This window comes from Danio rerio, chromosome 3, assembly GCF_052040795.2.
Source record: "Danio rerio strain M-AB ecotype USA chromosome 3, GRCz13ab, whole genome shotgun sequence".
Taxonomy (NCBI): Eukaryota; Metazoa; Chordata; class Actinopteri; order Cypriniformes; family Danionidae; genus Danio; species Danio rerio.
In genome coordinates, this window is record NC_141023.1 from 41,814,011 (window position 1) to 41,840,000 (window position 25,990).

Sequence of the window (25,990 nt, forward strand, 5' to 3'; positions counted from 1 at the left end):
CAGCATTGTGTGTTTAACAGAATAAAAACGAAAATCGAATAGGTTTTGAACAAATGAAGGGTAAAAAAATGATGACACTTTTTTTTAGATGAACTACCCCTTTAGAGTTTCCTTGAAGAAAAAAAGGTCATCTTGAAGGAGTGTTCTTAACCACATACAATTCATGTAAAAGCACTGAAGGGTTAAAGTTTCTATACAATAAGGGGTTCTTGTGTTGTTTCAGGTGTTGCCAGTATGGCAGTTGACTGTGCACTTTAAAAGTCATATTTCCTGTTTTCTCCTCAAAGCAAGACCATGTTTCCTGTTCATTCCATGCCAAATGCTCATCTCTCTGAAATGGCAGGGAAACATCTTTCTCTTTTTTTATTGCACATCACCAAACAAAAGCAAAGATTCTAGGTTTCAATCTGCTGAGACATCTCTGTTTTTATGCAAAATCATGTTAGTTTTTCCTATTTTGCATATTTTAAATTCTAAATCCGACACACAAACCACAGAAATCCACACTGTGTGCCACATAGCTCAACATTGTCCCTTGTTTTTCTTTCATTCTCAGTCATTCCTTCTGTCCTTTCCATAATTACATGTTATTTCTGTGGTGTTACCAAAAACATCTAATCTTCCTTAAAGTCATAAACTATGATTTTGCATTCTGTGTGTAATGTACAGTCAGTCACATCTTTCTAAATACATTCTGTGTCTATGATTTTTAAGATTTCCCAAAGCCTCAGCTGGGTGAGCCGAAGGAACTTCAGAGTCTGAAGATGCAGACGATGCAGGACAGTCCTCTTATCTTGTCTTTGACCCTGGCAGAGCTGTTGAAGAAGGACACCATCAAAATTGAGCTCACTCCAGAGAAGAAGGGTCTGTTTCTTAAACATGTGGAGTATCAGGTCACTAGTGAGGTGAGTTTAGAGGCAGCATTAAAAGGCTCAGTATACAAGTTTACAATTCGTTTTTGCCACTTATGAAAGTAGGCTGTTGACAGTATCAACTTTTCTTTTTCCAATAAATGCTGAAGCGATACGAAAGTACATCCTGGATGCATCTAATCCTGCTTATACACTGAAAATAAGAACTAATCGGATTTACACCATTTTTTAAGGTTACTGTTGCAAACAATTTATATGGGCTGAATTTAAAAGTGCTGTATGTGAGTTTTTGACTCTTCTAAAGCATAACAATACCAATATATTTGCAGATATTAAGAAACATGCTCTTGAACAGTCTTGTTTATCTGAAAAACAATGCTGAAGTCAGATATTCTGCTTTGTAATATGTTTTTGTTTAGTGCCTGAACCCTAGCTGCATCCCAAATCGCATACTTATGCACTATTCTACGCCATTTTGTAGTATAGTGTAAGTAGTGCGTTCACACTGAAAACTCTAAAAGTAATAAGTGCACTTTAATTACCCGGATGAGGCACACATTCGACAAGTAAAATAAAGTGTGTAATGATGGACACTTCACGCACTTAACAGTTGCAGCTTTGCTCACGTAACGGAAAGGAGCGGAGCTATCGGGCGCACATGTTGGATAACTTTATTTTTTTTGTTTGGTGAAAGCAAAATTCTCATACGAGAGTGATTATAGCGCCTCCCGATGGTGAATGCGGTTATACTCACGGTAGATATTATTGGATAGTTTGTTCATTTATTTCACTGATTTGGCAACCGTCAATCGTCATCAGGGAAACAGTTTGAATTTCCGTTTAGTAAAAAAAACAGTGTTCCATTTGGGACGACACTACATACATGTACTATGCTGTTGAGTGTGTAAGTGCATAAGAACATAGTGCATGAGTGCATAGTGTATAGTGTGCCATTTGAGACGCAGCTCCTGTCTTTGTTTTGGTTCTTTTAACCCTCCCGCTGCTAGTTTAGCCAATTATATTTCAGCACCCCGGGTTGCCTTGGTGGAAAACCCAATGCAATCTCACGGCAATTCGTTACTTTTTTATTTAGTTGCCAATTCGTATAAATTTGTACAATCTAATTTGTACAATTTAGTACGATTTGCTCATCACCTAATGACGGTTGGGGTTAGGGGTGGGGTTAGGTGCCACGCCTCCTTTTTAAAACAAATTCGTTCGAATTACCTACTACTAAACTGACAAAACGTAAAATACTTGCGTTTCCTCGTGAGATCAGGCTGGGAAAACCACATATTTCATTTATTCATTGCAACCGTGACCGAAATGCGACCTCCAGCGGACAGTAGTACACTCCAAAATAAGACGCAGATTTAGAGTTTCAGATGAGGTTATTAATAAGCAAATTATATAAATATTACGAGCATAAACATTAGGTGAGCAGGTTACATTGTTACCCTGTGTCCTAACAATGATCTTTGTAATGAGATTTGCAGTGATAAGCAATTTGGTTGATTGCACCAGATGAAACTTGACAGAAATTTAAATAAAGCCATTTAGACGCACAAAATAATGTACTTACTGCACTCCAGCGAAATGGTTCGATTTATAATCTAATTAATACATATTAAACTTCTTTAACATTCTTAAATGTACATGCTAAATCACAGTTCTCAAGTTCAATTTTTAACGGTTTATTTTATTTTTAAGATCTGAGGTGAAATATCTGCTGCTGCTTTCAGTAATATGGCAATAAATGTCATGTAAAATGGCATTCAAACTCATATTATTAGCATTTTACACTGAATAAAGACCATGAGGTGTACCTGAGGAGATCATTGTTTTCTGTCGTTCATCTACAAGAAGTCTAATATATCTATTTGAAGTGTTGGTTAGAACAAAAACTCTTTTTAATATGGAGAATATTCCTTCTAGCTCGTGCATAACTTAAATCAGCCTTTAGGCTTGATCGTGAGAGTTGTCACAAAACGTAAAAATAAACACGAAACACGAAGCTGAATGAAACAAAAGGGCTAAATGGAGCATACACTAAACTACATATTCAGTTACCAGACTCCTTTAGGTTATTCCGTGATCGTCGAATTTAATGAAAAATCAAGCAAATTACACAAAATTTTGTAAAGCTTGCATTTTTTTTTGATGCCACAGATTTCCTGCACATTTTGGCCAGACAGGACACTGTTCAAATTACCCACCACTCCACAGAGCATCATCTACATAGCTTTAGATTCAAAGACATTATAGTAATCATGAATAGAGTGTGCTCGTCCGGTGTGTAAAGCATTAAATTGTCAGCACACGCTTCTTGTCCAGTGTGTTTTGCATCATGTGACTTTACTGTAACGCGAATGAGTTATCAACAGGTCATGTAAACCTCTTCATATTGTATATATATATATATATATATATATATATATATATATATATATATATATATATAAATATATAAATATATATATATATATATATATATATATATATATATATATATATATATATATATATATATATATATATATTAGGGTTGTAACGGTATGAATTTTTCACGGTATGATAATCGTCTAAAACAATACCACGGTTTGACGGTTTCGCGGTATACGGTATGTTACAAATGTTACAAAATAATAGAACAGTGAAGCAAATTTGACTTTTTCCAAATAATATATTTTTAGTTACTATAAACAACACCACTTACAATGAACAAATAAAAATAAGAAAATAATAAATAATGTGTCAAAGTCCAAATAAAGTCCAAATAAACATGGTGCAAATCCTCAGTAAAAAATAGATATAAATATTTACTATACTATAAATAGTTACATAACGAAACTAGATTCAATATGGAACATCCTTAGGTTTTATGTGCCAGCATGGATATGGTTGTCTGTGGATATGGATTTGGACATGGTTGTCTGCAATGCAGACAAACAGCTGCACCTTCATTTGCGTCTTTTTAAAACAGCAAGAGCAGCAGTTCGTCTTTGCTGTGTCACTGTTTTGTCATGTTTCTGTGCTGCTGTGCATGCAAAAGTACTTAGTATGAGAATTATTTTATGCAAAACTTTTTTTTTGCGTTTTATTTAGCCGCGCATAAATGTATGCCTATCTCTCATTCCGTGTTGTTCAAAAAGCTTGGTCCACAAACAAAAGCGAAACCTATGCTTATTGGTTGTGATATAGCGAGTTTGAACCAATCTGGGCATGGAGGAGGGACAATGCATCAATGTATCATGTCTGGTTTGTCCGGAGACACAGTGACGAGCGTTTCTTTGTCAAATCTGCGTTGTCAAATGTTGATGACGTAACCGCACTGATTCCGGAGCCTCTGAAAGTCCGCAAATATTATGTGATACAGCACTGGAAAGCTGAGATTCTCTTCTTTATGCCAATCTTTGAATTGTATGAATCGGATCAGCGGATCAAAAGTTATTAAACATTTAAGAGCAATACTTATTTTTAGCCGCGGGCGGCTGTCTCGGTCTTTAAGGGTTAATACCGTTGATATGCAATTGTTCATGGTATGATAATCGTGCACGTTCAAATCGTGGTAAACCGTCATACCGGTATATTGTTACAACCCTAATATATATATATATATATATATATATATATACATATATATATATATATATATATATATATATATATATATATATATATATATATATATATATATATATATATATATATATATATATATATGCGTTGGTTATTGTCATAAGCATAGCCTTCTCCCTCTTTCTTTCTCAATAGCATGTGTTAACTATTAGCTACTGTATATACAAAAACTTACTATCCTTCGGCTTATTCCCTGATTTGTCAGGGGTCACCACAGCTTAATAAAACACCAATTCCAACTTTAGGTAGATAGAAGCTATTTTATTAAAGTCTGTATGAAATGAGAATTTACATTGTTTGTTTTGGTAGCACACAGTGTTATTATTTAAGTGAACAATTCATCCATGCAAGATAATCTGCTGAAAAAAAGTTGGTTTTGGTAATCTTTAAAATGTTACCATTTGCTTTCACGTTTTTAGTGGTGGCTCTTTTTTGTTGATGTCAGTTTGACAGCTTCAGCCACAATTACTTTAACCATTCCCCTTCTACCGTTGGCTTGCTACGAGGGAATGATGAGCAAAAAGAAAGCCAGTCAAGACGCTATTCAATATTCCGTTTCAGCTGGAGGTACATCAACACACTGAAATAAAAAGACACACAAACCTCTGGTTTGTGCCGACTTTAATGTTAAATAATAATATTTTCAATCAATATTTAAGAAATTGCATAATTGCATAATTAACATGTACCATGAAGAAAACCACTGCCAACACAGCAGTCTGAATATTCCTAAAAGACATTCTAAAAGGTTTAATTATGGTATGTTGAAGGGCATCATCATTGAATGAGCAAATTTCTAGATCAGAGAAAAACTGTGGAGTCACTGTTACTTTGCCATGATGTACACGCCCACACCGTTGGGGAATTTTTTTGGGGGAAATTTTTGTCTTTTTATATGAAATGCCCACTTCAGCTTTAGCGTCCATCTCAGGTGATCTGATCACTTGTTGACAGCCCAAAATAAACATGAAAACAATATTCTAAAGATTTTACACCATAAGGAAAGAGGTTATTTGACTGTTTAAGAATAGCTTAAAACCTTTGCTTGAGCTATGAAATCATCCTGCAACATTAGCATGCCTCTCTGCAGTCTAAAAAGGAACTTGGGTGACCACTGGCAAGTTTCAGCAAAGACTGTTTTGCGATCCCATCACAGTGTAATTCAGAATTTTCCAAAAGCCTGTTATTAAAGGATGTATTTGACACAACAGCAGGATCATTTAAGATAAAAAATCATTTTACTCTTCTGTATATATTCAGTGCACTTAATAGCGCTTCACTATTTCCACGTTTTTATATTACAGCCTTATTCCAAAATGGATTAAATTCATTTATTTCCTTAACATTCTACACACAATATCCCATAAACACAATGTGAAAAAAGATGTTCTGAAATTGTTGCAAATGTATTAAAAATAAAAAAGCTGAAAAATCACATGTACAGAAGTATTGACAGCCTTTGCCGTGAAGCTCTAAATTGAGCTCAGGTACATTCTGTTTCCACTGATCATTCTTGAGATGTTTCAGCAGCTTAATTGGAGTTCACCTGTGGTAAATTCAGTTGATTGGACATGATTTGAAAAGGCATACACCTGTCTATATAAGGTCCAAGGGTTGACAGTGCATGTCAAAGCACAAACCAGACATGAAGACAAAGGAATTGTCTGTAGACCTCCGAGACAGGATTGTCTTGGGGCACAAGGCTGGGGAAGGTTACAGAAAAAAATCTGCTGCTCTGAATTTTCCAATGAGCACAGTGGCCTCCATCATCATTAAGTGGAAGATGTTTGGAACCACCAGAACTCTTCCTAGAGCTGACCGACCATCTAAGCTGAGTGATCAGGGGAGAAGGTCCTTAGTCAGGGAGGTGTTTAATGACCCGATGGTCACTCTGTCTGAGAGGAGAACCTTACAGATAGACAACCGTCTATGCAGCAATCCACCCCTCAGGCCTGTATGGTAGAGTGGCCAGACAGAGTTTGCCAAAAGACATCTGAAGGACTCTCAGACTATAAGAAACAACATTCACTGGTCTGATGAGACTAAAATTGAACTCTTTGGATTGAATGCCAGGCATTACGTATGGAGAAAACCAGGCACCGATCAACACCAGGCTAATACCATCCCTACAGTGAGCATGGTGGTGGCAGCATCATGCTGTTGGGATGTTTTTCAGCAGCAGGAACTGGAAGATAAGTCAGGATAGAGGGAAAGATAAATGCAGCAATGTACAGAGACAGCCTGAATGAAAACCTGCTTCAGAGTACTCTAGACCTCAGACTGAGGCGAAGGTTCATCTTCCAGCAGGACAATGAACCAAAGCACACCGCCAAAATATCAATGGAGAATGAAAATGGCTGTACGCCGTCACCGACCATCCAACCTGATAGAGCTTGAGAGGTACTGCAAAGAGGAATGGGCAAAAATTCCCAAAGACAGGTGTGCCAAGCTTGGGGCATCATATTCAAAAAGACTTGAGGATGTAATTGCTGCCAAAAGTCCATCAACAAAGTATTGAGCAAAGGCTGTTAATGCGTTTGTAGATGTATTTTTATTTGGGTTTTTTATTTTTGATAAATTTGCAACAATTTAAAAAAATTTGTTTTCACATTATCATTATGGGGTATTGTGTGTAGAATGTTGAGGAAATAAATTAATTGAATCCCTTTTTAAATAAGGCTGTAACATAAAAAATGTGGAAAAAGTGAAGCGCTATAATTACTTTCCAGATGCACTGTATATATGTTATATACATATAACAAATCAAATATGTTTTTTTTTTAGATTTTAAATACGTACTGAATGATTTATACAGAACACTATTTATAATGAAGATAACATATCAAAACAGAATAATGTTTCGTTGTGTCTTACCTGTGCTTGTATATATACAAATATCAATACCAAATTTCATTATAATAAAGTTATTATACTCACTATGAAAGTTTTTGCTTGCAAATAAGTAAAAATCTATGTTTGAAGGCTAGTTTCAAACTATAAAGTTTAAAATGACAGTTAATCAGTGTTGTGCAGTTGCATTGTGATCATTTTAATGGGTCATCAAATTATTCCTATTTTTAACATACATCAAATGTCATGCATGTCCAGATGGTACAACATATTGTTGTGTCTAAAATAGTATAGTATTATTATATAAAACACTGTATAGTTAGTTTTTAAATTTTCACAGTATGTCTGATAATGTTTTTTTTTTTCCGAAGAAAGTCTTATTTGTTTTATTTCAGCTAGAAAAGCAGTTATTAATTTTTAAACATTATTTTAAGGTTAAAATATTAGCCCCTTTTAGCACAAAATGTTCTAAATAGTCTACAGAACAAACCATCGTTATACAATAACTTGCCTAATTATCCTAACCTGTGTAGTTAACCTAATTAACCTAGTTAAGCCTTTAAATGTTACTTTAAGCTGCAGTGTCTTGAAAATATCTAGTAAAATATTATTTACTGTCATCATGGCAAAGATAAAATAAATCAGTTATTAGAAATGAGTAATTAAATCCATTGTGTTTAGAAATGTGTTGAAAAAAAATCTGCTCTCCATTGAACAGAAATTGGGGAAAAATAAACAGGGGGCTAATAATTCTGACTTCAACTCTATATATGTGAAAGAGAATGCGGGAAACATTTATCAGTTAAATTCTTTTTAAGCTGGCTAAAAGCACAACTTATTTCAGTCATGTTCTCTTTTACAGCGTTTCACATTAACAGTTTATCGACGATACAGCGATTTCGATGTCTTCCACGAGCTTCTGCTTCAGAGATACTCTTACAGAGTGGTGCCGGCTCTGCCTCCAAAAAGGGCGCTGAAAGGAGGTAAAGTGATGTTTTAAACAGTGTAAACTCCCAGCCTGTAAATGCTGTTTAATCAAACCAGCAGATTACAGTCTAGTGTACTTCCCACTTCGACTGAGCTGTGACATTCAATGCTATCTGGGAAAGCACCAGACAAACAATAGCTGCTCTGCCAAGGTTAAAAAAAGTAAACTTTCTCTGTTTTTCTGCAGACTTCAGCAAGCTGTACTTCCATAGTAACTGAGTACCAGAACGTTCCTCGCTGTGTTGTATTAATGGAAGGACTGTGTTTTGTTATTTCTGGAAAAGTTTAATCTTTCCTCTGTTCTTTGGCCCCTGCTGCAGTCCTGACCTCCGTGTCGGAGCGAGAGTTCATTGAAGGCCGGAGACGAGCTCTGACCAGGTTTCTGAATCTTGTGGCGCGGCACCCTGTGTTTTCTGAAGATGAGCTTGTGAAAACATTCCTCACCTTCAGTGGCTCGGTGTGTGGACTTTTTTCCTGACCATGAATTTGATTATTTGAGTTTTTTTTTAAATGTTATATTTTATAAAAAAATGTTTATTTAAACTGCTTCTTATTTTGCATATTACAATTAATGTAGAGTTTTACAGTCAGAATTATTAGCCACCCTGTGTAATTGTCCCCAGTTTCTTAATGGAAAGAAGATTTTCAAACACATTTCTAAACATAATAGTGTCAATAACTAATTTCTAAATAACAGTAACTAAATAACATATTTTTTAATCTTTGCCATGATGACAGTATATTATAACAGTGTTTAGGTCACAATTCACCATATTAACTACTAGCGTATTGCCGTAATTGCCTATTATTAATGTATTAACTGTTCGTTAGTAGTTACAAAGCATGATCTTATGCTGTACCCCTAATCCTACCCAAAACCTAAACCCAACTTCTTACTTCCTAGTTATTAATAAATAATAAACAACTATTTAGTAGTTTATTAAGCTAGTAGAGTTAGTTAATGGTTTGTAAATACTGTTAATTGTGAGCTAAACTAAAGAGTTAACATAATATTTTACTAGATATTATTCAAGATACTAGTATACAGCTTAAAGTGACATTTAAAGGCTTAACTAGGTAAATCAGACAAGTTAGGGTAATTAAGTCATTGTATAATTATGATTTGTTCTGTAGACAATTGAAAAAATTTAGCTTAAGGGGGCTAATAATTTTGACCTTAAAATGTTTTTTAAAAAATTGTAAACTTTTATTTTAGCTGAAATAAAACAAATAAGACTTTCCTCAGCAGAAAAAAATATTATCAGAAAAAAAAATACACAGCTTCAACTGTATATATCTGTTTGTGATTGTTAAAAAAAGTTCTGAAAAGTTTCAAAAGTCAAAGTGCATTATAAATGATGTTATTGCCTCCTAAAAGAAAGATGTGTTTTTGAACTTCCTGAAATGAGTTGTCAGTAATTCCAGTCAAACTTTTTGCAAAACTTTCCATAATTCCTGTTGAGTTAATTGGCTGTCCACTATAAATAATATCAGCTCAAATGTCTGAATCCACTGCATCAAACTAATCGTCCACTCACTCGCACCTATTCTTTTTCTGATTTTATTAAAAAAATTTTTTTAAAGTGCTCCTTATTTTGCATAATGTACAGTTGTACAGTCACAATTATTAGCCGTCCTGTATATTTCCTCCCCAATTTCTGTTTGACGGAGAGATTTTTCAAACACATTTCTAAACATAATAGTGTCAATAACTAGTTTCTAATGACAGATTTTTTTTTTTTTTACCACGATGACAGTACATAATATTGGTAACACTTTAGTTTAGGTCACAATTCACGTTATTAACTACTGGCTTATTACCTGCCTATTATTAAGATATTAACTGTTTGTTAGTAGTTACAAAGCATGATCTTATTCTGTATCCCTATACCCAAAACCTAAACACAACTTCTTCCTTAATACTTAATAATAAACAGCTAATTAGTAGTTTATTAAGCTATTGAGTTAGTTAATGGTTTGTTAATACTGCGAATTGTGACCTAAGCTAAAGTATTACCATAATACTTTACTAGATATTTTTCAAGATACTAGTATACAGCTTAAAGTGCAATTTAAAGACTTAACTAAGTAAATTAGGCAAATTAGAGTAATTAGGCAAGTTATTGTATAACGATGGTTTGTTCTGTAGTCAATCGAAAAAAATGTTGCTTAATGAGGATAATAATTTGACCTTAAAATGGTTTAAAAAAATAAAAACTGCTTTTATTCAAGCCGAAATAAAACAAGTAAGACTTTCTCCAGAAGAAAAAATATTATCGGAATTACTGTGAAAATTCCCTTGCTCTGTTAAACCTTGTTTGGGAAATATTTGAAAAAATAAAAAAAAGTTCTGTTTATATATGTTTGTGATTGCCAATGTAAAAGATCTGAACACTTTCAAAGGTCAAAGTGGCATGATAAATAGTGTTATTGCCTCCTAAAAGAAAGATGTGTTTTTGAACTTCCTGAAATGAGTCGTCAGTAATACCAAGCCTAACTTTTTACAAAACTTACACAACTTTCCATATCTTCTATTGAGTTAATTGGCTGCCCACTATATATAATATCAACTCAAATGTCATCTGAATCAACTGCTTCAAAGTAATTATCCACTTACCCACACCTATACTTTTTTTCATATATATATACATATATATATATATATATATATATATATATATATATATATATATATATATATATATATATATATATATATATATATATATAACAGGCATCCTAACCACCTGGTTGCCCTTTTACCGATTACCTTTGACCTAGATTATCATTATTATATGTAATTGCTTGTTACCATTTATAAGTGTTGTATCAGTATATTCAATACAAGATGTGGGCCAAAACAATATTTTTAAGGAGTGCACCTTAAAGGATTAACAGCAAATTCAGTGATCTGTGTCGTGTGCCTCTATGATAAATACTCTACTGCAAGTTGCATTTAAACAAACATTAATTCATGACAGTTTAGGCCAAATTTTCTTAATAAAATTAATAAACAGGCTTCATTACTTCCTTCAGACTTTAAATATTGCTGTTGACATCATTGCAACACACAAACTATAACCTGTATATTCAGCACAAACAAAGACTTGTTAACCACCTTGCTAATACATTCCCACGCTGTACTTTTCTTGCCTTCCTTCGTTGTTTTTAATCTTTCCTTTTTTATTTTCTCTTGGATCTATTTCACCTGCATTTCTGCTTAAAGATGGCCATTTAAAAGCAAAATAAGATAGTCTGTATATGTGCTTGTTTGCCAATCGAATCATTTCAAATACTTTAGTGTACTAAGCTATTGCTTAAATTTATTTTATTACAATAAAAGTGTTTTTTGACATTGGATGGATTTAAAACTATTGTAGGAAACCTTCCAAAATATATTTAGGAACATTTTAAATTGAGGCAGTTTAAAAGTACATTGGATGTTGGCAATTTTAGTTCATGACACTATGATTTATATATATATATATATATATTCATTCATACAATATTTGTGTCCTACAGGATGTCCAATCTAAACTCAGAGATGCTTGCAGAAAACTGGGTGATGAGTTCATGACATGTAAATATGCAACACAGGCCAAGGTTTGATTCAGTTTTACTTTATTTCCATGTATTGTATGTTGAATTGCCAAAAGTAAATGGTATATATATTATAAATACATTTAAATGTCACCATCAACACCATTTATCTATTTAATGCAATATTGGGAAATCAATTGGACCTGAACACTGGTGTATGTTTTTTTTATTTTTTTATTATTGTTATAATTTTTTTTGTAGGATTATCTCCCAGCTGATATCCAGAGTCAGTTTTCCTCCAGCAGGCAGCTGATCAGAAATATCCATAGCAGTTTTCAGAAGTTACGGGACAGGGCAGAGAAAATGGCCGAGCGTTCGAAGGACAATGCCACAGATCTGCTGATGTTTGGGAAAGAGCTGAGGTACCAGATGATCCAGAGTGCTGCTCTGTCTGAAACTGATTATTTTACACTCTATGCAGTTTTAGCAAACTTACCACCTCATAATAAGTCACACATATATCTCATAAAGTTGAGTATGACATGCACCTCATGACACCATGAGCTACAGTATGGTGAAAATTGCACTATAAAAAACATAACACTGTAAAAAAATAGAGCAATGCAATCATGCTTTAGAAACATCTAAGATAAACCGTGCACGCAAGACCTGCTGCCACAAAGATTTTTGGTAACACTTTATTTAAAGGGGTGTTCATAAGACTCATTAAACCTTTTTAAGGACATTACTCATGTCATTAATGTATATGATATTTATGCATACTTATAACAACTGTCATTAAGTGTCATTTACTCAGGTATGACATTTTTAAATCCAAACATAACATATACACAACATCTTTGTGTATATATACACAACATCTTTGTCTTTGTCATGACAACTTGACATTGCCAAGACAACAAAACCTGTCATAAATCTGTCATAAACACGATTGTCATGAAGCCATTATAATATGTCATGAATTTTTTAACAGCCTCATTAAAATATATTACCTTAACTACAGTGGTACAAGTTGAAATTGTCATTAAAATTTCATTAAATATTAATAACATTGTTAAAAATGATTATTGAGTAATGAAACTTGTAATGAGACAATTTAATGACAAATACCATTTGTTCCACTGAAAATGTGATCATAAAAATATTCATGACAGTTATAATGGTTTCATGACAATTATGTTTATGACAGATTTATGACAGGTTATGCTGTCTTTGTAATGTCAAGTTGTCATAACAATGTCATCTTGCATTTAAAATGACATAACCAAGCAAATGACACTTGATAACAGTTGTCATAAGCATGCATATAATAACATTCACCTCCATGACATGGTTATAAAGGTTTCATGTCAGTCTTATGAACACCCCTTCAAGTAAAGTGTTACTACATTTTCTTTCTAATCAGAATCTAAGTGTCAAAACTTTTATTTTTGTGTATTGTCTTTGGTGACAAGACTTTGACGATTATTGTTTAGCCTCTTCTACAGTATGGGCAAATTTCATTTAATTCTTGAATGTTTTATAAGGCAAAATTAAAGGTAAAACAGAGAAAGTATCTTGAATTAGTGTCACTTTTGGATAAAATTATCTTCCAAATGGACTACTTACTATATATATATATATATATATATATATATATATATATATATATATATATATATATATATATATATATATATAATTAAATAAATGCAATATATAAATCAAATTGTGCATATATTTATATTATATTCTTATTCAGGCGTCACGGTGGCACAGCGGGTAGCACAATCACCTCACAGCAAGAAGGTCACTGGTTTGAGCCTTGGCTGGGTCAGTTGACATTTCTGTGTGGAGTTTGTATGTTCTCCCCATGTTCGCGTGGGTTTCCTCCGGGTGCTCCGATTTCCCCCACAGTTTAAACATATATGGTACAGGTGAATTGGGTAAGCTAAATTGTCCGTAGTGTATGTGTGTGATTGAGTGTGTATGGATGTTTCCCAGTGATGGGTTGTTGCTAGAAGTGCATCGGCTGCCTAAAACATATACTGGATAGGTTAGCGGTTCAGTCCGCTGTGGTGACCCCTGATTAATAAACGGACTAAGAATGTATTTTCTTATTAATTTATAGATATTTATATAAATGATGTGCTTATTTTTATACTCTTATAGTAAAGTTTGTTTCTACTTAATTTTTTTTTTAAATTTAAGACCTATACATAAATAGTTATTAATATCATGATTTAAAATGACCCCTGCAGGGGGGTTAATTTTGTGACAGTAACTATTTGACTGCTCATTCTCTCCTACAAACAACACTACATGTAACATTACACAACTGTAATCTTAATTGATGTGAGAGCTTGAATCTCTGTCCTCTCTAGCTCTTTGGGGTCAGATGAGTCCCCTGTGCCCATCCTGGTGTCTGGCAGGAACCCCTGGTCTGCTCTCAGGCACTCGGTCAAAGGCCTCTCTGTTGACTTTTCTGCACTGTCTGAAAAAGCTGCCCGACAGGTACTGTGACGCTCATACCACAAGAACCGGTCGCATTCTGCTGCTTGGGAATCTCATTTTTGTTTATTTCATTCAGGGCAGAAGAGAGGAGGATGAGGTGGTGGAAAAACTGGATCTGTTCCTGGACTTGCTGCAGTCGTACAGGGTGAGTATTGATGTGCTGTAATATTTCACCACAGCCATTACAAGACATTTTGCTTTGCAGGCTTGTAAATTTACTGGGAACCAAGTTTAATGTAAATTTTAGGGGTGTGTTAAAAGATTATGGTCAAAAGACTGAAATATTGAGGATATTTGAGGATGTTCCTTCTACACTGGATTTACAAGTTATTGTGGTTGAGTAAAACATCATTTTTGGTTTTCTTCTGTAAAGATTTGTTATTTGTCATTTACTACTGAATAGTCAGCATCATTACTTCAGTTCTTCTGAAACGGGCTGATTCAGTGCCTAAGAAACATTTAGTGTATTGTATAATATATATATATATATATATATATATAGATTGTCCTCATTTGTAAGTCGCTTTGAATAAAAGCGTCTGCTAAATGACTAAATGTAAATGTAAATATATATATATATATATATATATATATATATATATATATATATATATATATATATATATATATAATATACTGTAAGATTGAATAAATCTCAGATACTTCACGTCTGCATTCTTGGGGTGTCAAAATTAATAGTTTTTTTGGTGCACCGTGATGCCGACGCGGACAATTCTGTATTTTTTCAGTAATATTCATAACCGGTTATTATGTACTGATGCCATTTATCTCATATGCACAATGTCGCCGTAGCTTACAATGGCGAGGGAGGCGAGCGCGAGTATTTATAATGCTCTAACTTCTTAAAAACGCAGAAACTGTGCACAATTACATTGCGTATTTGTTTGCTAAACAGTCTTTCACTGACACTTAGAGCAGAGGCCCCTATTTCACTGCGATTGAGAAAATGAAAGTAAACTCCATTTCTTTTCCCATTGTGGCCGTTTGACCTGCTGGCATGACTTTTACTTTCCTCTTGGCTGTTACAGCGATACTTCTGGATCCAGACACTAGCGTGTGTCTGCAGAGTTTTCTCCACCGTGTCTATCATGAATCAGATGTGATCGCCGCTGCCGTTTATTACTCATCTATGAAGAGCGCCAGCACGGGCAGGGCCAATCGCAGCCCTTTCGTTGAGCGCGTGACCAATCAAAGGGGTGTAAGACAGAACTTGGTAGACTAGGCTCAGAAAGCGACCGGGATATTTATTTTTGTTTATTTGCTATAAATGCTCATGTAGTTTAAAGGTACAGTTTATAAATCTGACTGTTTGTATTAAAGGACAAAATTGTATTACAAAGAGTATATAAATATATTTACACATTTTAATTCAAGAATTACTATGATGTAAAGAAAATATAAAACTGTGTATGGAAAGCATCGTCAATGCACCGAGATATCGAATTGAACCTAATCGATGGCATGATAATCATAACCGAACCAAACCGTGAGACCAGCGTATGTTCACAACTCTACTGCATTCACATATGGATAATACAAACAGTGTATAAACATAGAAACATTTGCCTTCGCACCATATAGAGTGAGAATGCAGGAAAAGCTCATTCCTTCGTTTCTCTCCGACTCTCCTTTCCCTTCATCCATCTCACAAAGAATGGTCATCTCAAAGTATGAATGTTCTATATCAATGCAAGTGACTTTATCTATCATGTTTGATATCATTTGAAATGTCTCAGTGGGACTGGTACAAGAGTCTCGTTCTCATAGAAATAAGCATAATCTAGGTAAAATTTTATAACTCCAGGTATCTATTGACCCACTGCTAAGGGTGTGTGTCCATCTAGGGGGCTTCTATTTAAATGACAATTTGTTCCCTATAGGCAGTAACTCCCAGATCTAACATACCACTAAATGCAAATGCCTATTGTAGTTTCACACACCCATCCTTGGAGAAGATTCTTTCTTGGTCTGATTATTTAAGCAAAGGTGTCAAGGAGTTTGACGTGATTCTGTAACCAGATTAGCCCATGGTATCGAACTCGCATGTTCCATACTATGTATAATTTGAAGTCAGGTATGCATATTTTGATCTTATTTGACATTTTGTATTTATTTGTATGCTTTATTTGGACAAAAAGCTACAAATGTAAAACAAAACAAAAACACTGAACAAGGATGTATACAATTGATCCAAAATGAAAGTAAAGACTTTTATTATGTATTTATGTTTACCAGAAAAAAAAATATATGCATTAACAGTTTCTGAAAATTAAGCTGTGACACATGACAGATATAAATACAGTATTAAAATATGTCAATTGAAAAACAGTACTATTATTTACTACTATTTTACAATATTCCTGTTTAAATAAATGCAGCATTTGTTAGCAACAGACACTTCTTTTGAAAAAAGAATAAAGAAATCATACCAAACTAACTAGTAGTTTTAACTAGTAGTTTTCCTAATTTCGGCATGCTTTGGGAGGACATTTCAAAACTAGCCAGTTTTTTCTATTAAGCTACATCAAAACAGGAGAACAGAAAATACTAAAGGTTGGATTCAAACCAATGTCGCTCAAATGCACACCGAAATAAATGCAAATTTAAGTTTACCACTAGTGTGTGTTTTTCTAAGCATGCACTTGTGTTGTCTTTTAGGACTTGTGTGAACGGCATGAGAAAGGGGTTTTGCACGATCACCAGCGAGCGCTGCAAAAATATGGCATCATGAAGAGGCAAATTATGAGTGCCACCGTACAGCCTAAAGAACAGCTCTCTGTTGAACAGCTGGAGTCCCGCATCGTCCAGGTCAGACCACACACACACACAAACAGACTTGAACAGCTATCTTTTTAGAGACTTTCAATTGATGAGTTTTAGTCACACTTTACAATCAGGTTTCATTTACTAACATATAATTATGAGCAACACTTGTACAGCATTTATTATTCCTAATTTAACATTTACTAATGCATTATTAAGATCTAAATTGCTTGTTAGCATTAGTGAATGTACCTCCAGTTAACGTGAACTAACAACCCAGCAAACTATTTTATATTTAATAGACGTCTAATAGACATTTAAATGTAGACAGCTTGGCTAAAACAAGTTTAAACTTGGGCTGTCAGTGAAAATCTAATAGACATCTAAAAACAGCCCAAAACTAGACTAGTATAAACAGACAGATTAGACAGAGTTTATAGCTGTAGTCATCCCTTATGAAGCTAATACGGAACTGAAACTGCAATATATCGAAATTCCGCTAGTCCTGGTTCCATAATAGAGCAAATTTCTATTGAGCCCACTGTTAAAATGGCCAACGTTACAGCAGAAAAAAAAGGTGTTTACAGCCTGGTGCAAAGAACGATTTTGGTTCATATAGCTAATGTTACCCTTCATGACAACTGTTAGGGGGGTGAGTTTTGTAATAAATCATCAGTTTCCTTTATATTAGGTTGTATTAAATCTGCATAATAAAGGGCGTGGCCACTTGAGTGACAGCTAGGTCTTGCTGGTGGCCGTCACTTTACCTCAGCTGATTTTGGCTGATTAGCCGCTAAACTCGGCATATACGTACATCGTATTTTTGTGTTGTTTTATGTAGCTACACAGTCAGTTGCTTTTTGGAATTTTATCCTACCATTATCAGATGATATGGCATGCTGTGTGCACTTAATTGTGTTCACAAACCATTCATGTGGCCTTCATTTCCCAGGTGAGTGAAATTATATACTTATGCCATCTTTATAAATGTATTAGTTTTATTTAAGATCATTTATATTTTTAACATTTTCTTTAGACCTGTAATGCACTACATAATCTGACAGATTAATTAGCTGTAGTTTTTAGAACAGCCATCTAAAGTGTCATACTGACAACGAACCCGGCCGCCAAGGCAATTTGTTCCGGCCCTCCAAATAGTGTGACCAAGACATCAAAAATAAATTTAGTTGAAAAACAGCCGCTATAATTATGAAGTGATAAGCGTCTGTTCAATACAGCAGGAGCTGCAGTTAAGGGCTGCAAAGAGCGTGATGTGACGTGGGCAGCCGAAAACATTTGGATCTGTTTATAGAAAAGGCCTTTTGTACTATGCATTGATATCATCAATAGAGATGCAACGATTAGCCGATATTTAGCCACTATTTACTGCCCTTTAATTTGTCACAGTTAATTAATCGTAAAGGCTTCTAAGCCACATTTCTGTTGCACGGAACAAAAAAAAAACTGCTGTAATTAAACAAAGTTATGCCAAGTTGCCAACTGTGCGCTAGTTTAAAGTTCCAAGTATGTACACCGAGGCTAATACCCACACACACCGGATTAACTATAGCAGCGGCCGTTCCCATATCACATCTTTACCGCTTATAAGTTTGTTATTTCTAATGTAAAAAAATATGACAATATGCAGGCGCAAGCGGAGCAACAGGCTTGTGTCTTTCAGGGGCACGCAGTAGAAAACATCTTTCGGTGAGAGTTGTGCGTGCCTTTCAGTGCAATATAAACAAAAGTTAGACGTACTATTATTAAAATGATTATGTATGCATGAATGCAGATGGCAACAAGAGTTCATCTAAATAGTTACTTACCCAATATAAAGCTTGAATTTACATTAGACGTGATAACCCTGAAACCATGATTATTCTTCAGACTGCATAATCGTACAACCAAAATCTATAATTGTTGCATCCCTAATTGTTATACATTTCAAAACATAACATATGAATGTGTCTAAATGTAGAAGAAGCCTACTTCAGCAATGCACCGCTTTTGTTGCTCTGAAATACAACATTTGAATGTTTGTAAAAAAAAAGTCTATTGTACAATACACTGATAGTTTATTGTTTATTGTTACTGTAGTTTCAAAATACAATATAGTAACATTTTAATGTAGAAAAAGGCAACGTGGGTGTCTTAAGGAAAAATACAGCATATAGGCTCCTATATGCAGTTGTGTTATCACTCATATAGTAAGTCATAACTGTCCGGCCCTTCGTTTGAGATGCTTTTCATGAACCGGCCCCCGACAAACTAATTGAATAGCCCTGTCATACAGTGTTATGCCTGGATTTCATAAATAGTCTTCCATTTATTAACACATACTATATTTGAAGTGCCTGGAAGTAATTTCCCCCTGTAGAAAAACGTCATAAGAACAATGCTTAGTGGCTCAATGTATTACAACAGTTATTTTATTATTATTTTTAAAGTCTAAACACTTTGTTTAAGGAGTATACAACCAAGCTTATATGGTCAGAACACAAACAAGTCGCAGGTAACAACATATTAAGCGTTTCTGCCAAAGAAAAGCCTGTCTAAGCAAAATGCTAGCAGGTGTCTGTAGCTCCGTCTCTTTACCCTTATTTGGTATCTCCCGGTCGGTGTGATAACACTCAAACAAAATTATGACAGTTGGCTATGTCTACTGGTAGCTTCTTTTGCATTTTTCAGAAACCTATGGCTGACGTCACGAATACTACATTCATATATTTTGAAGTCTATGGTTTTTACCCATGGTTAAGCCTCCTTTCCACTGCACACGACAAACGACAGACCAGAAGTCATTAATTTCCCATGGAAAGTAGTCCGAGAGCCGAGTTCCGATAATCTTCGTATGTGGAAAGTTCGGATCCGAATTGAGCTGCGTATCAGTTGAAATATTTGAACTCCTGGGACTAGACCGTATGCAACTGGCCGTCCGGATGTGATGTATTCCAGTGTTGTCCAAGAAGGTCCGTGTGCACGAGACGAAAAAAAAATGTTTTTTTGGTTATTTTTTTAATCAGACAAAGACTACATAAAAAATTAAACAATTTCTATTCATAAATGTATGTAATAAAGTAATAAAAATATTTTTTTATGTTGCTTCCAATATTTTTTAGTGGTCTATGAGTTCTAGTATTTATTCATTAATTTAATCATAGTGTAAAGCTCTTGCTTTTGCACTCCTTTTTTTCGGACACTTCGGGAACAGCTTCTCTCCCATTGCGCACGTCAGAACTGAAAATTCTGTGTGACTACCACAAGGGGGTATTCCGACAGTCCTGTCCAAATGTTGTGTGCAGTGGAAAGGCGGCTTTAGATGTCTATTAGATTTTCACTGACAGCCTAAATTTAGCCTTGTTTTAGCCAAGACGACTATGTTTATGTCTATTAGACATCTATTAAAAACAAAAAAATGCTTGCTGGAAAAGAACAATTATTTTCATTAACTACCATAGTCAAAAATACTGTAGTAAATGCATTATACAGTGTTTGTTCATGTTAGTGAACACATTAACTAACATGAATTCATACAACAATAATGTATATTCTATCCTGCTAAAACCAACTCTCATAAGTAGCATTGTGCATTTTTAGTTTAAAAATACATCTTTATGTGTGATTTGTGAGCCATTTTCCTTCCATTATCCATAAGGTCAAAACTGACTGGTATTGCTATACCTGAGGGAACTTTTGGTCCCAACATTGTAAAATGTGAGGTACACATTAAACACTCGCTCATACACACATGAAGAGACAGCTGCTGGTGAGGTAAAATATCCTGAAGGGGAAATGTAGCGACCAGTAGCTTGAGAGTCACTGATTCATCCTTTAATTTAGTAGCTGAAATTGATCTTAAGCTCTTGAAACCAAAGCCCTTGAGCAAGATTTGTCTCTCCAAAGCCCCCCTGGGCAGCTGCAGGCATCTGAATGAAGATCTTTGGCTCTTTGGAGAGACTTGTTTCCTTGATATGTAGTGCAGTGGTTCCGAGCACAGAAGCTGATATGCTTTAAGGTCAAATAAAGATGTATTAAATATTCCACTAATAATCTTATATAAATATTTTTCAATCATATGGTTACAATGCCAAGAAAATGCAATTATATCAAATAAAAAAATAAGCAAGGGTGGCATCGTGGTGAAGTGAGTAGCACTGTCACCTCACGGCAAGAAAGTTGCTGGTTCGATAGTAGTCTGCCAGAGCTCCAGACCGCAACATATTTTTTTTTTGAGGTGTCACTGCCAAACACATAAGGTTTAGCAATCTGTTTTGCAAGATGAATACACGTTAAACACCAAAAGCTAAGCTCAAAAGAAAAGATTGTGAGAGAAAGCGAGATCTAGGGAGTTCTCCAGTACAAATCACTTAGGTATGCAATTTAAACTAGTTTAAAAAGAAATTTAATCAGAGATTGAACATTCTCTCAACAACTGCATTTGTACTTAAACTGAATGTCTTCAGGTTAGGGCTGCACAATATATGATTTCAGAGTTGATATCACAATGTGTACATCCACAACAGTCAAATCGCAAGATCTGCAATGTTGAGTCTGGATTACAGTAGACCAGGAGCTATAGAATTGTATTTAATTACTGTATTTATATGGAATTCATATGATTTTTGCCATAAAAAAGTACATAAAATTTTTGTTTTGTTTCTAGTCCAAATATCTACATTTCAAAGCGAAAGCAAGATTATTTCACTTCCCCCACAGGAAGATAACTTTGCTTGCTTTAAGGTAAAACTCTTCATTTTGCCTTATTTTTTTCTGAAGTTGAAAACAAAACAATTATTTTACTCCATCTAAGATTTTTTTGTCATTTGGACTAGAAACGAGACAAATCAAAGTAAAAATAGCATTGTTTTTGCATTTATTTAATTTCTGTATTTGAATACTCTTAGACTCCCTTTAAAAAAAAAAGTGTTAAATACTGGTATTAAAACTATCTTGTAAAACTGTATTCACATCACAATATTTTTGCAGAAAAATTAAATATCACAATATCAGTTTTTCCCAACATCGTGCAGGCCTACTTCATGTTACTGTTTTCAAATAAAATATTACAGAAACAGTTAGTAAGGGTAAAACGGATCACGATTGATTTGTGATTTTTACGGATTACAACCCATGAAACACACGTGACCTGCGGATTAATACATTGTTTTTACTTGCAGATTAATCATTAATTTGTAATGATGACAGAGAGATCGCCTCTTATGTCATTCAAATCACATGCATGAAAGGATTTAATAAATATGGGTTGTATAAATTAAAATGTTAGATTTAATGTTATCAGCAACAGCAGTAGCAACAGTGAATTTTTAACAGTACTGAATATTTTACTATTTATTTTTATTCAGCTGATTATTTCTTCATTTTATTTTTTATAAAATTACAGGTTCTAAGTTCTGTTCGTTAAAAAAATTGTTTCTTGCAGAGCTGATTTTGTTATAAATGGAAAGCAAATTACATTTGTCTCTTACCCTTTTTGGCTGATCCGAAAAATGGTCCGATCTGTGACTAAAGAACCATAAAGTGATCCGAACCATGAGATTTGTGATCCATTACACCACTAATAGTTAGGCTACTTTTTACCATAATGGTGCTGTACCTGTGGTTATGATCTACAAATGTATGAAAGAGTATTTATATACTGTAAAATGTGAATTTTTAAAATGTGTGTGTGTGTGTGTGTGTATGTATTAGTAGCATTTTTTTTTAATTGAGCAAAGAAAGTACTCATTAAGGTTATTAAAAGTAACCATAGATGCAATTATAATGTTAAAGCAGATTTAAGTTTCACATAAATGTTGTTCTGTTCATCAAATGACCCACAAAACAATATTATTTTCAACAAGAGTAATAATCAGAAACTGTTATTAAACAGCAAATCTGCATATTATAATGATTTATAAAGATCATGTGACACTAACGCAAAAAAAAATAATAATAATGACCTTGTAAAATGTATCAAAATAAAAAGCTGTTATTTCAACTTGGAAAGATACTGCACGACATTAATATTTTATTGTATTTCTGATCAAAATGCATTCTAGTTTATCAAAAGCATCGTCTTTGAAAAAACACATGGTATTGACTACAGATCATAACAGAGATCATATAGATAATATAACAACATCATCATTAGTTGACAATTTGTCAGTTATGATAGCATTTCATTTATCTTATTTGAAAAATATAGTTTAAACATCGGATGAAGTATAAATCAATTTCAATATATATATATATTTTTTTAATGAAGTCAACTCATTCTGTGACTGAATATGAACTTTTTGAGAACACTTCTGTTCACATAAATTATTTTAAATTAGGTGTTGTGTAAATTAAAGAGATCAACTGTTAGTGTAACTATTAGACAATGTAATTTCATTGCACGATTAACACAAAGTATTTTAATCAGCCATCAATTAAGTCCTTGCAACAAATATTATTATGTCTATAAATTTGGCTTATTGAATACATTTGCATTTAAAATGATCGCTCACCCCAAAACTCAACAGCCTACATTGTTTCAACTCTGAGCAAATTTCTTTCTGCTACAAAGCACAAAAAAAAAGATATTTTGAAGAATGTGGGTAACTAAATGTTTGGTTCCTAATGACTTTTTCATACTATAGGGCATTGGGGACCAGCAATTGTTTGGTTTTCCACATTTGTCAAATTATCAAAATGTGAGCTATGAACTGAATTATTTTACTTTTATAGAGGCCCTCATCTTTTTCATGCTTAAAGCCTGACCAGATGGAGAATATGAGAGAAAAAAAGAAGGACTCCCTTGGGCTTGAGTGATTTTAATGCCAGGCAAAATCATGTGAGCCACGCAGCACAGTTTCTATTTAACCTTTCATAGCGTGACATGATTCAGTGTTTTTAACCAGCAGGGTGGCTCATAATGAGCGAGTAACAGAGATGATGACGATGATGATGATAACTGTAATGTGACCTCTCTTCGATTTTTGACTCACGACAGCAAGAAAACGCTATTCAGGCCATGGAGTTACGCAACTACTTCTCCCTGTTCTGCCTGCACCAGGAGAGCCAGCTGATCTTCACATACCTGCCCATTACATCACACATCCTCGCATCATTTGTGGACTCACAAGTGCAGGGACACAAAGAGGTCAGCTTATTTACTATTTGTGTGTTTTATGAACACATCTTTTTTTGGAAAATACTTATTTTACAGTTGTCCTAAAGTTAAACAGTTGAGATTTACCACTATTGAATGCTTTCAGCCCATTTGGTTGGAGCAGTTTTAACTTAGCTTAGCATAGATAATTGAATCAGATTAGACTGTTGGCGTGTCACTCAGAGCTGGACTCTTCTCTAGTTACATTGTGTACTAGGGCAGACAGAAAATTAAAAGTTGCTATTTTCTAAGTCGATATGGATAGGAACTATACTCTCATTCTGGCAAAATTATTTAAAGTTTTGTAATATCATTGAAAAGGTCCTCGATTATTACACAATGAGAAAATAGTTCCTAGAAGCCGTACAACCAATAAAATAGTAACTTTTTGCAACTTAGTACACAATATAACTATAGAAGTATATTTTTAAATAGGAAAATTAGCAAAAATCTGTTCATTTTTGAGCGAGATGCTAACGGTCTAATCTGATTCAATAGTTTATGCTAAGCTAAGCTAAAAGTTCTTCCGCCAGATTCAGGAGATAGGCTGAATAGATTTTAAAATGGTAAAAAGTCAGTAGTAGATTATAAATATTGCACATCCGATCATAATGAATGTCTAATTATTGTTGATTTGGCTCTGGATCTAGATGGGTGAGGTGTGGCAAGATCTGCATTCCAAGCTGAAAAGTCTTTTTGGGGATGGTAATGGACGCTCTCCGCCTCTCAGCCCAAAATAAACTCTGCCTTCAGAATTGAAAGAAGACAAAGAACTCTGGCCTATTTTCAATAGAGAACTAGTACAGTTAAAATTATATAAAAGCACTGCCATTCTTGAAAAGAAAATTGGGATAAGAATTATGGAGAAAACCTGACAGAGGTTGAACTTAGCAAACTGACATCTAAAATAAATACAAAGGTGGCCAAAATTATTAGAACTCCTGACAGAATCTGAAAATGAAGACCTTTTTTTGTCTCCAAAACTTGATTTCATTTCATAATGTTGACGAAATGTGCAGGTGGTTGTTCTGAGGACAACAGATATCAGATGAAGTATCATTTTTATCCACTTTTAACTGTAATATGTAAATATGTTTTGCAGCAATTATAGCGGCACATCTCCTGGCATAGTTTCAGTATATTCAACACTAATGCTGTCCAATGCCTTATGTAAATCAAGTCAGACACTTTCCTTTGAATGTACAATAGATCTGTCCTGTTTATCCTCCTATGGCAAAATTTGCTTAATTGGGTTGAGGTCCAGACTTGAGGTGGGCCAGTTCATCATTTTCAATGCTTCAGCAGAATGTTTTTCAGTCATTTTATAGGTATTGTAGTGGTCGGTTTAACAGTTTTTTTTCCACCATTGAAGCTATTATTATTAATTTTAGAAAGACACTGTATTAATGTTTTTAGTCTACATGTGTGCAAAGCTGATGAGATGTGGTTTTGAAGCTTAATCTAAATAGGAGGAAACAAACTTTTATCACTTCTCTATCTTAGGTGCAAAATAAAGTGAGCTGACAGGCTAATAGTTAGTCTAATAGTGTTTTGTAGTGTTCTGTTTAGTATACATGAAAAATATAGAAAATGCCTATAGATTGTGTTATTGGTTGTAAATGCACTGTATTAGTTTTTAGGTTGGGGATTT

At 34.2% G+C, this 25,990-nt stretch overlaps 1 protein-coding gene across 1 annotated transcript in view; it reads left to right on the forward strand.

Moving 5' to 3' along the window:
* snx8a (sorting nexin 8a) overlaps positions 1-25,990 on the forward strand; it is a 31,591-nt gene that overhangs the window by 5,413 nt on the left and 188 nt on the right. Inside the window, exons 4-13 of the mRNA NM_001326490.2 lie at positions 715-905; positions 8,224-8,344; positions 8,669-8,805; positions 11,871-11,951; positions 12,150-12,310; positions 14,273-14,402; positions 14,479-14,547; positions 17,082-17,231; positions 24,181-24,330; positions 24,990-25,990. The exon at positions 24,990-25,990 is cut by the window's right edge and continues 188 nt beyond it. Of these exons, the coding sequence (NP_001313419.2) occupies positions 715-905; positions 8,224-8,344; positions 8,669-8,805; positions 11,871-11,951; positions 12,150-12,310; positions 14,273-14,402; positions 14,479-14,547; positions 17,082-17,231; positions 24,181-24,330; positions 24,990-25,079 (1,280 nt within the window). The 3' untranslated portion in view covers positions 25,080-25,990. The remainder of the gene's footprint in view (positions 1-714; positions 906-8,223; positions 8,345-8,668; positions 8,806-11,870; positions 11,952-12,149; positions 12,311-14,272; positions 14,403-14,478; positions 14,548-17,081; positions 17,232-24,180; positions 24,331-24,989) is intronic.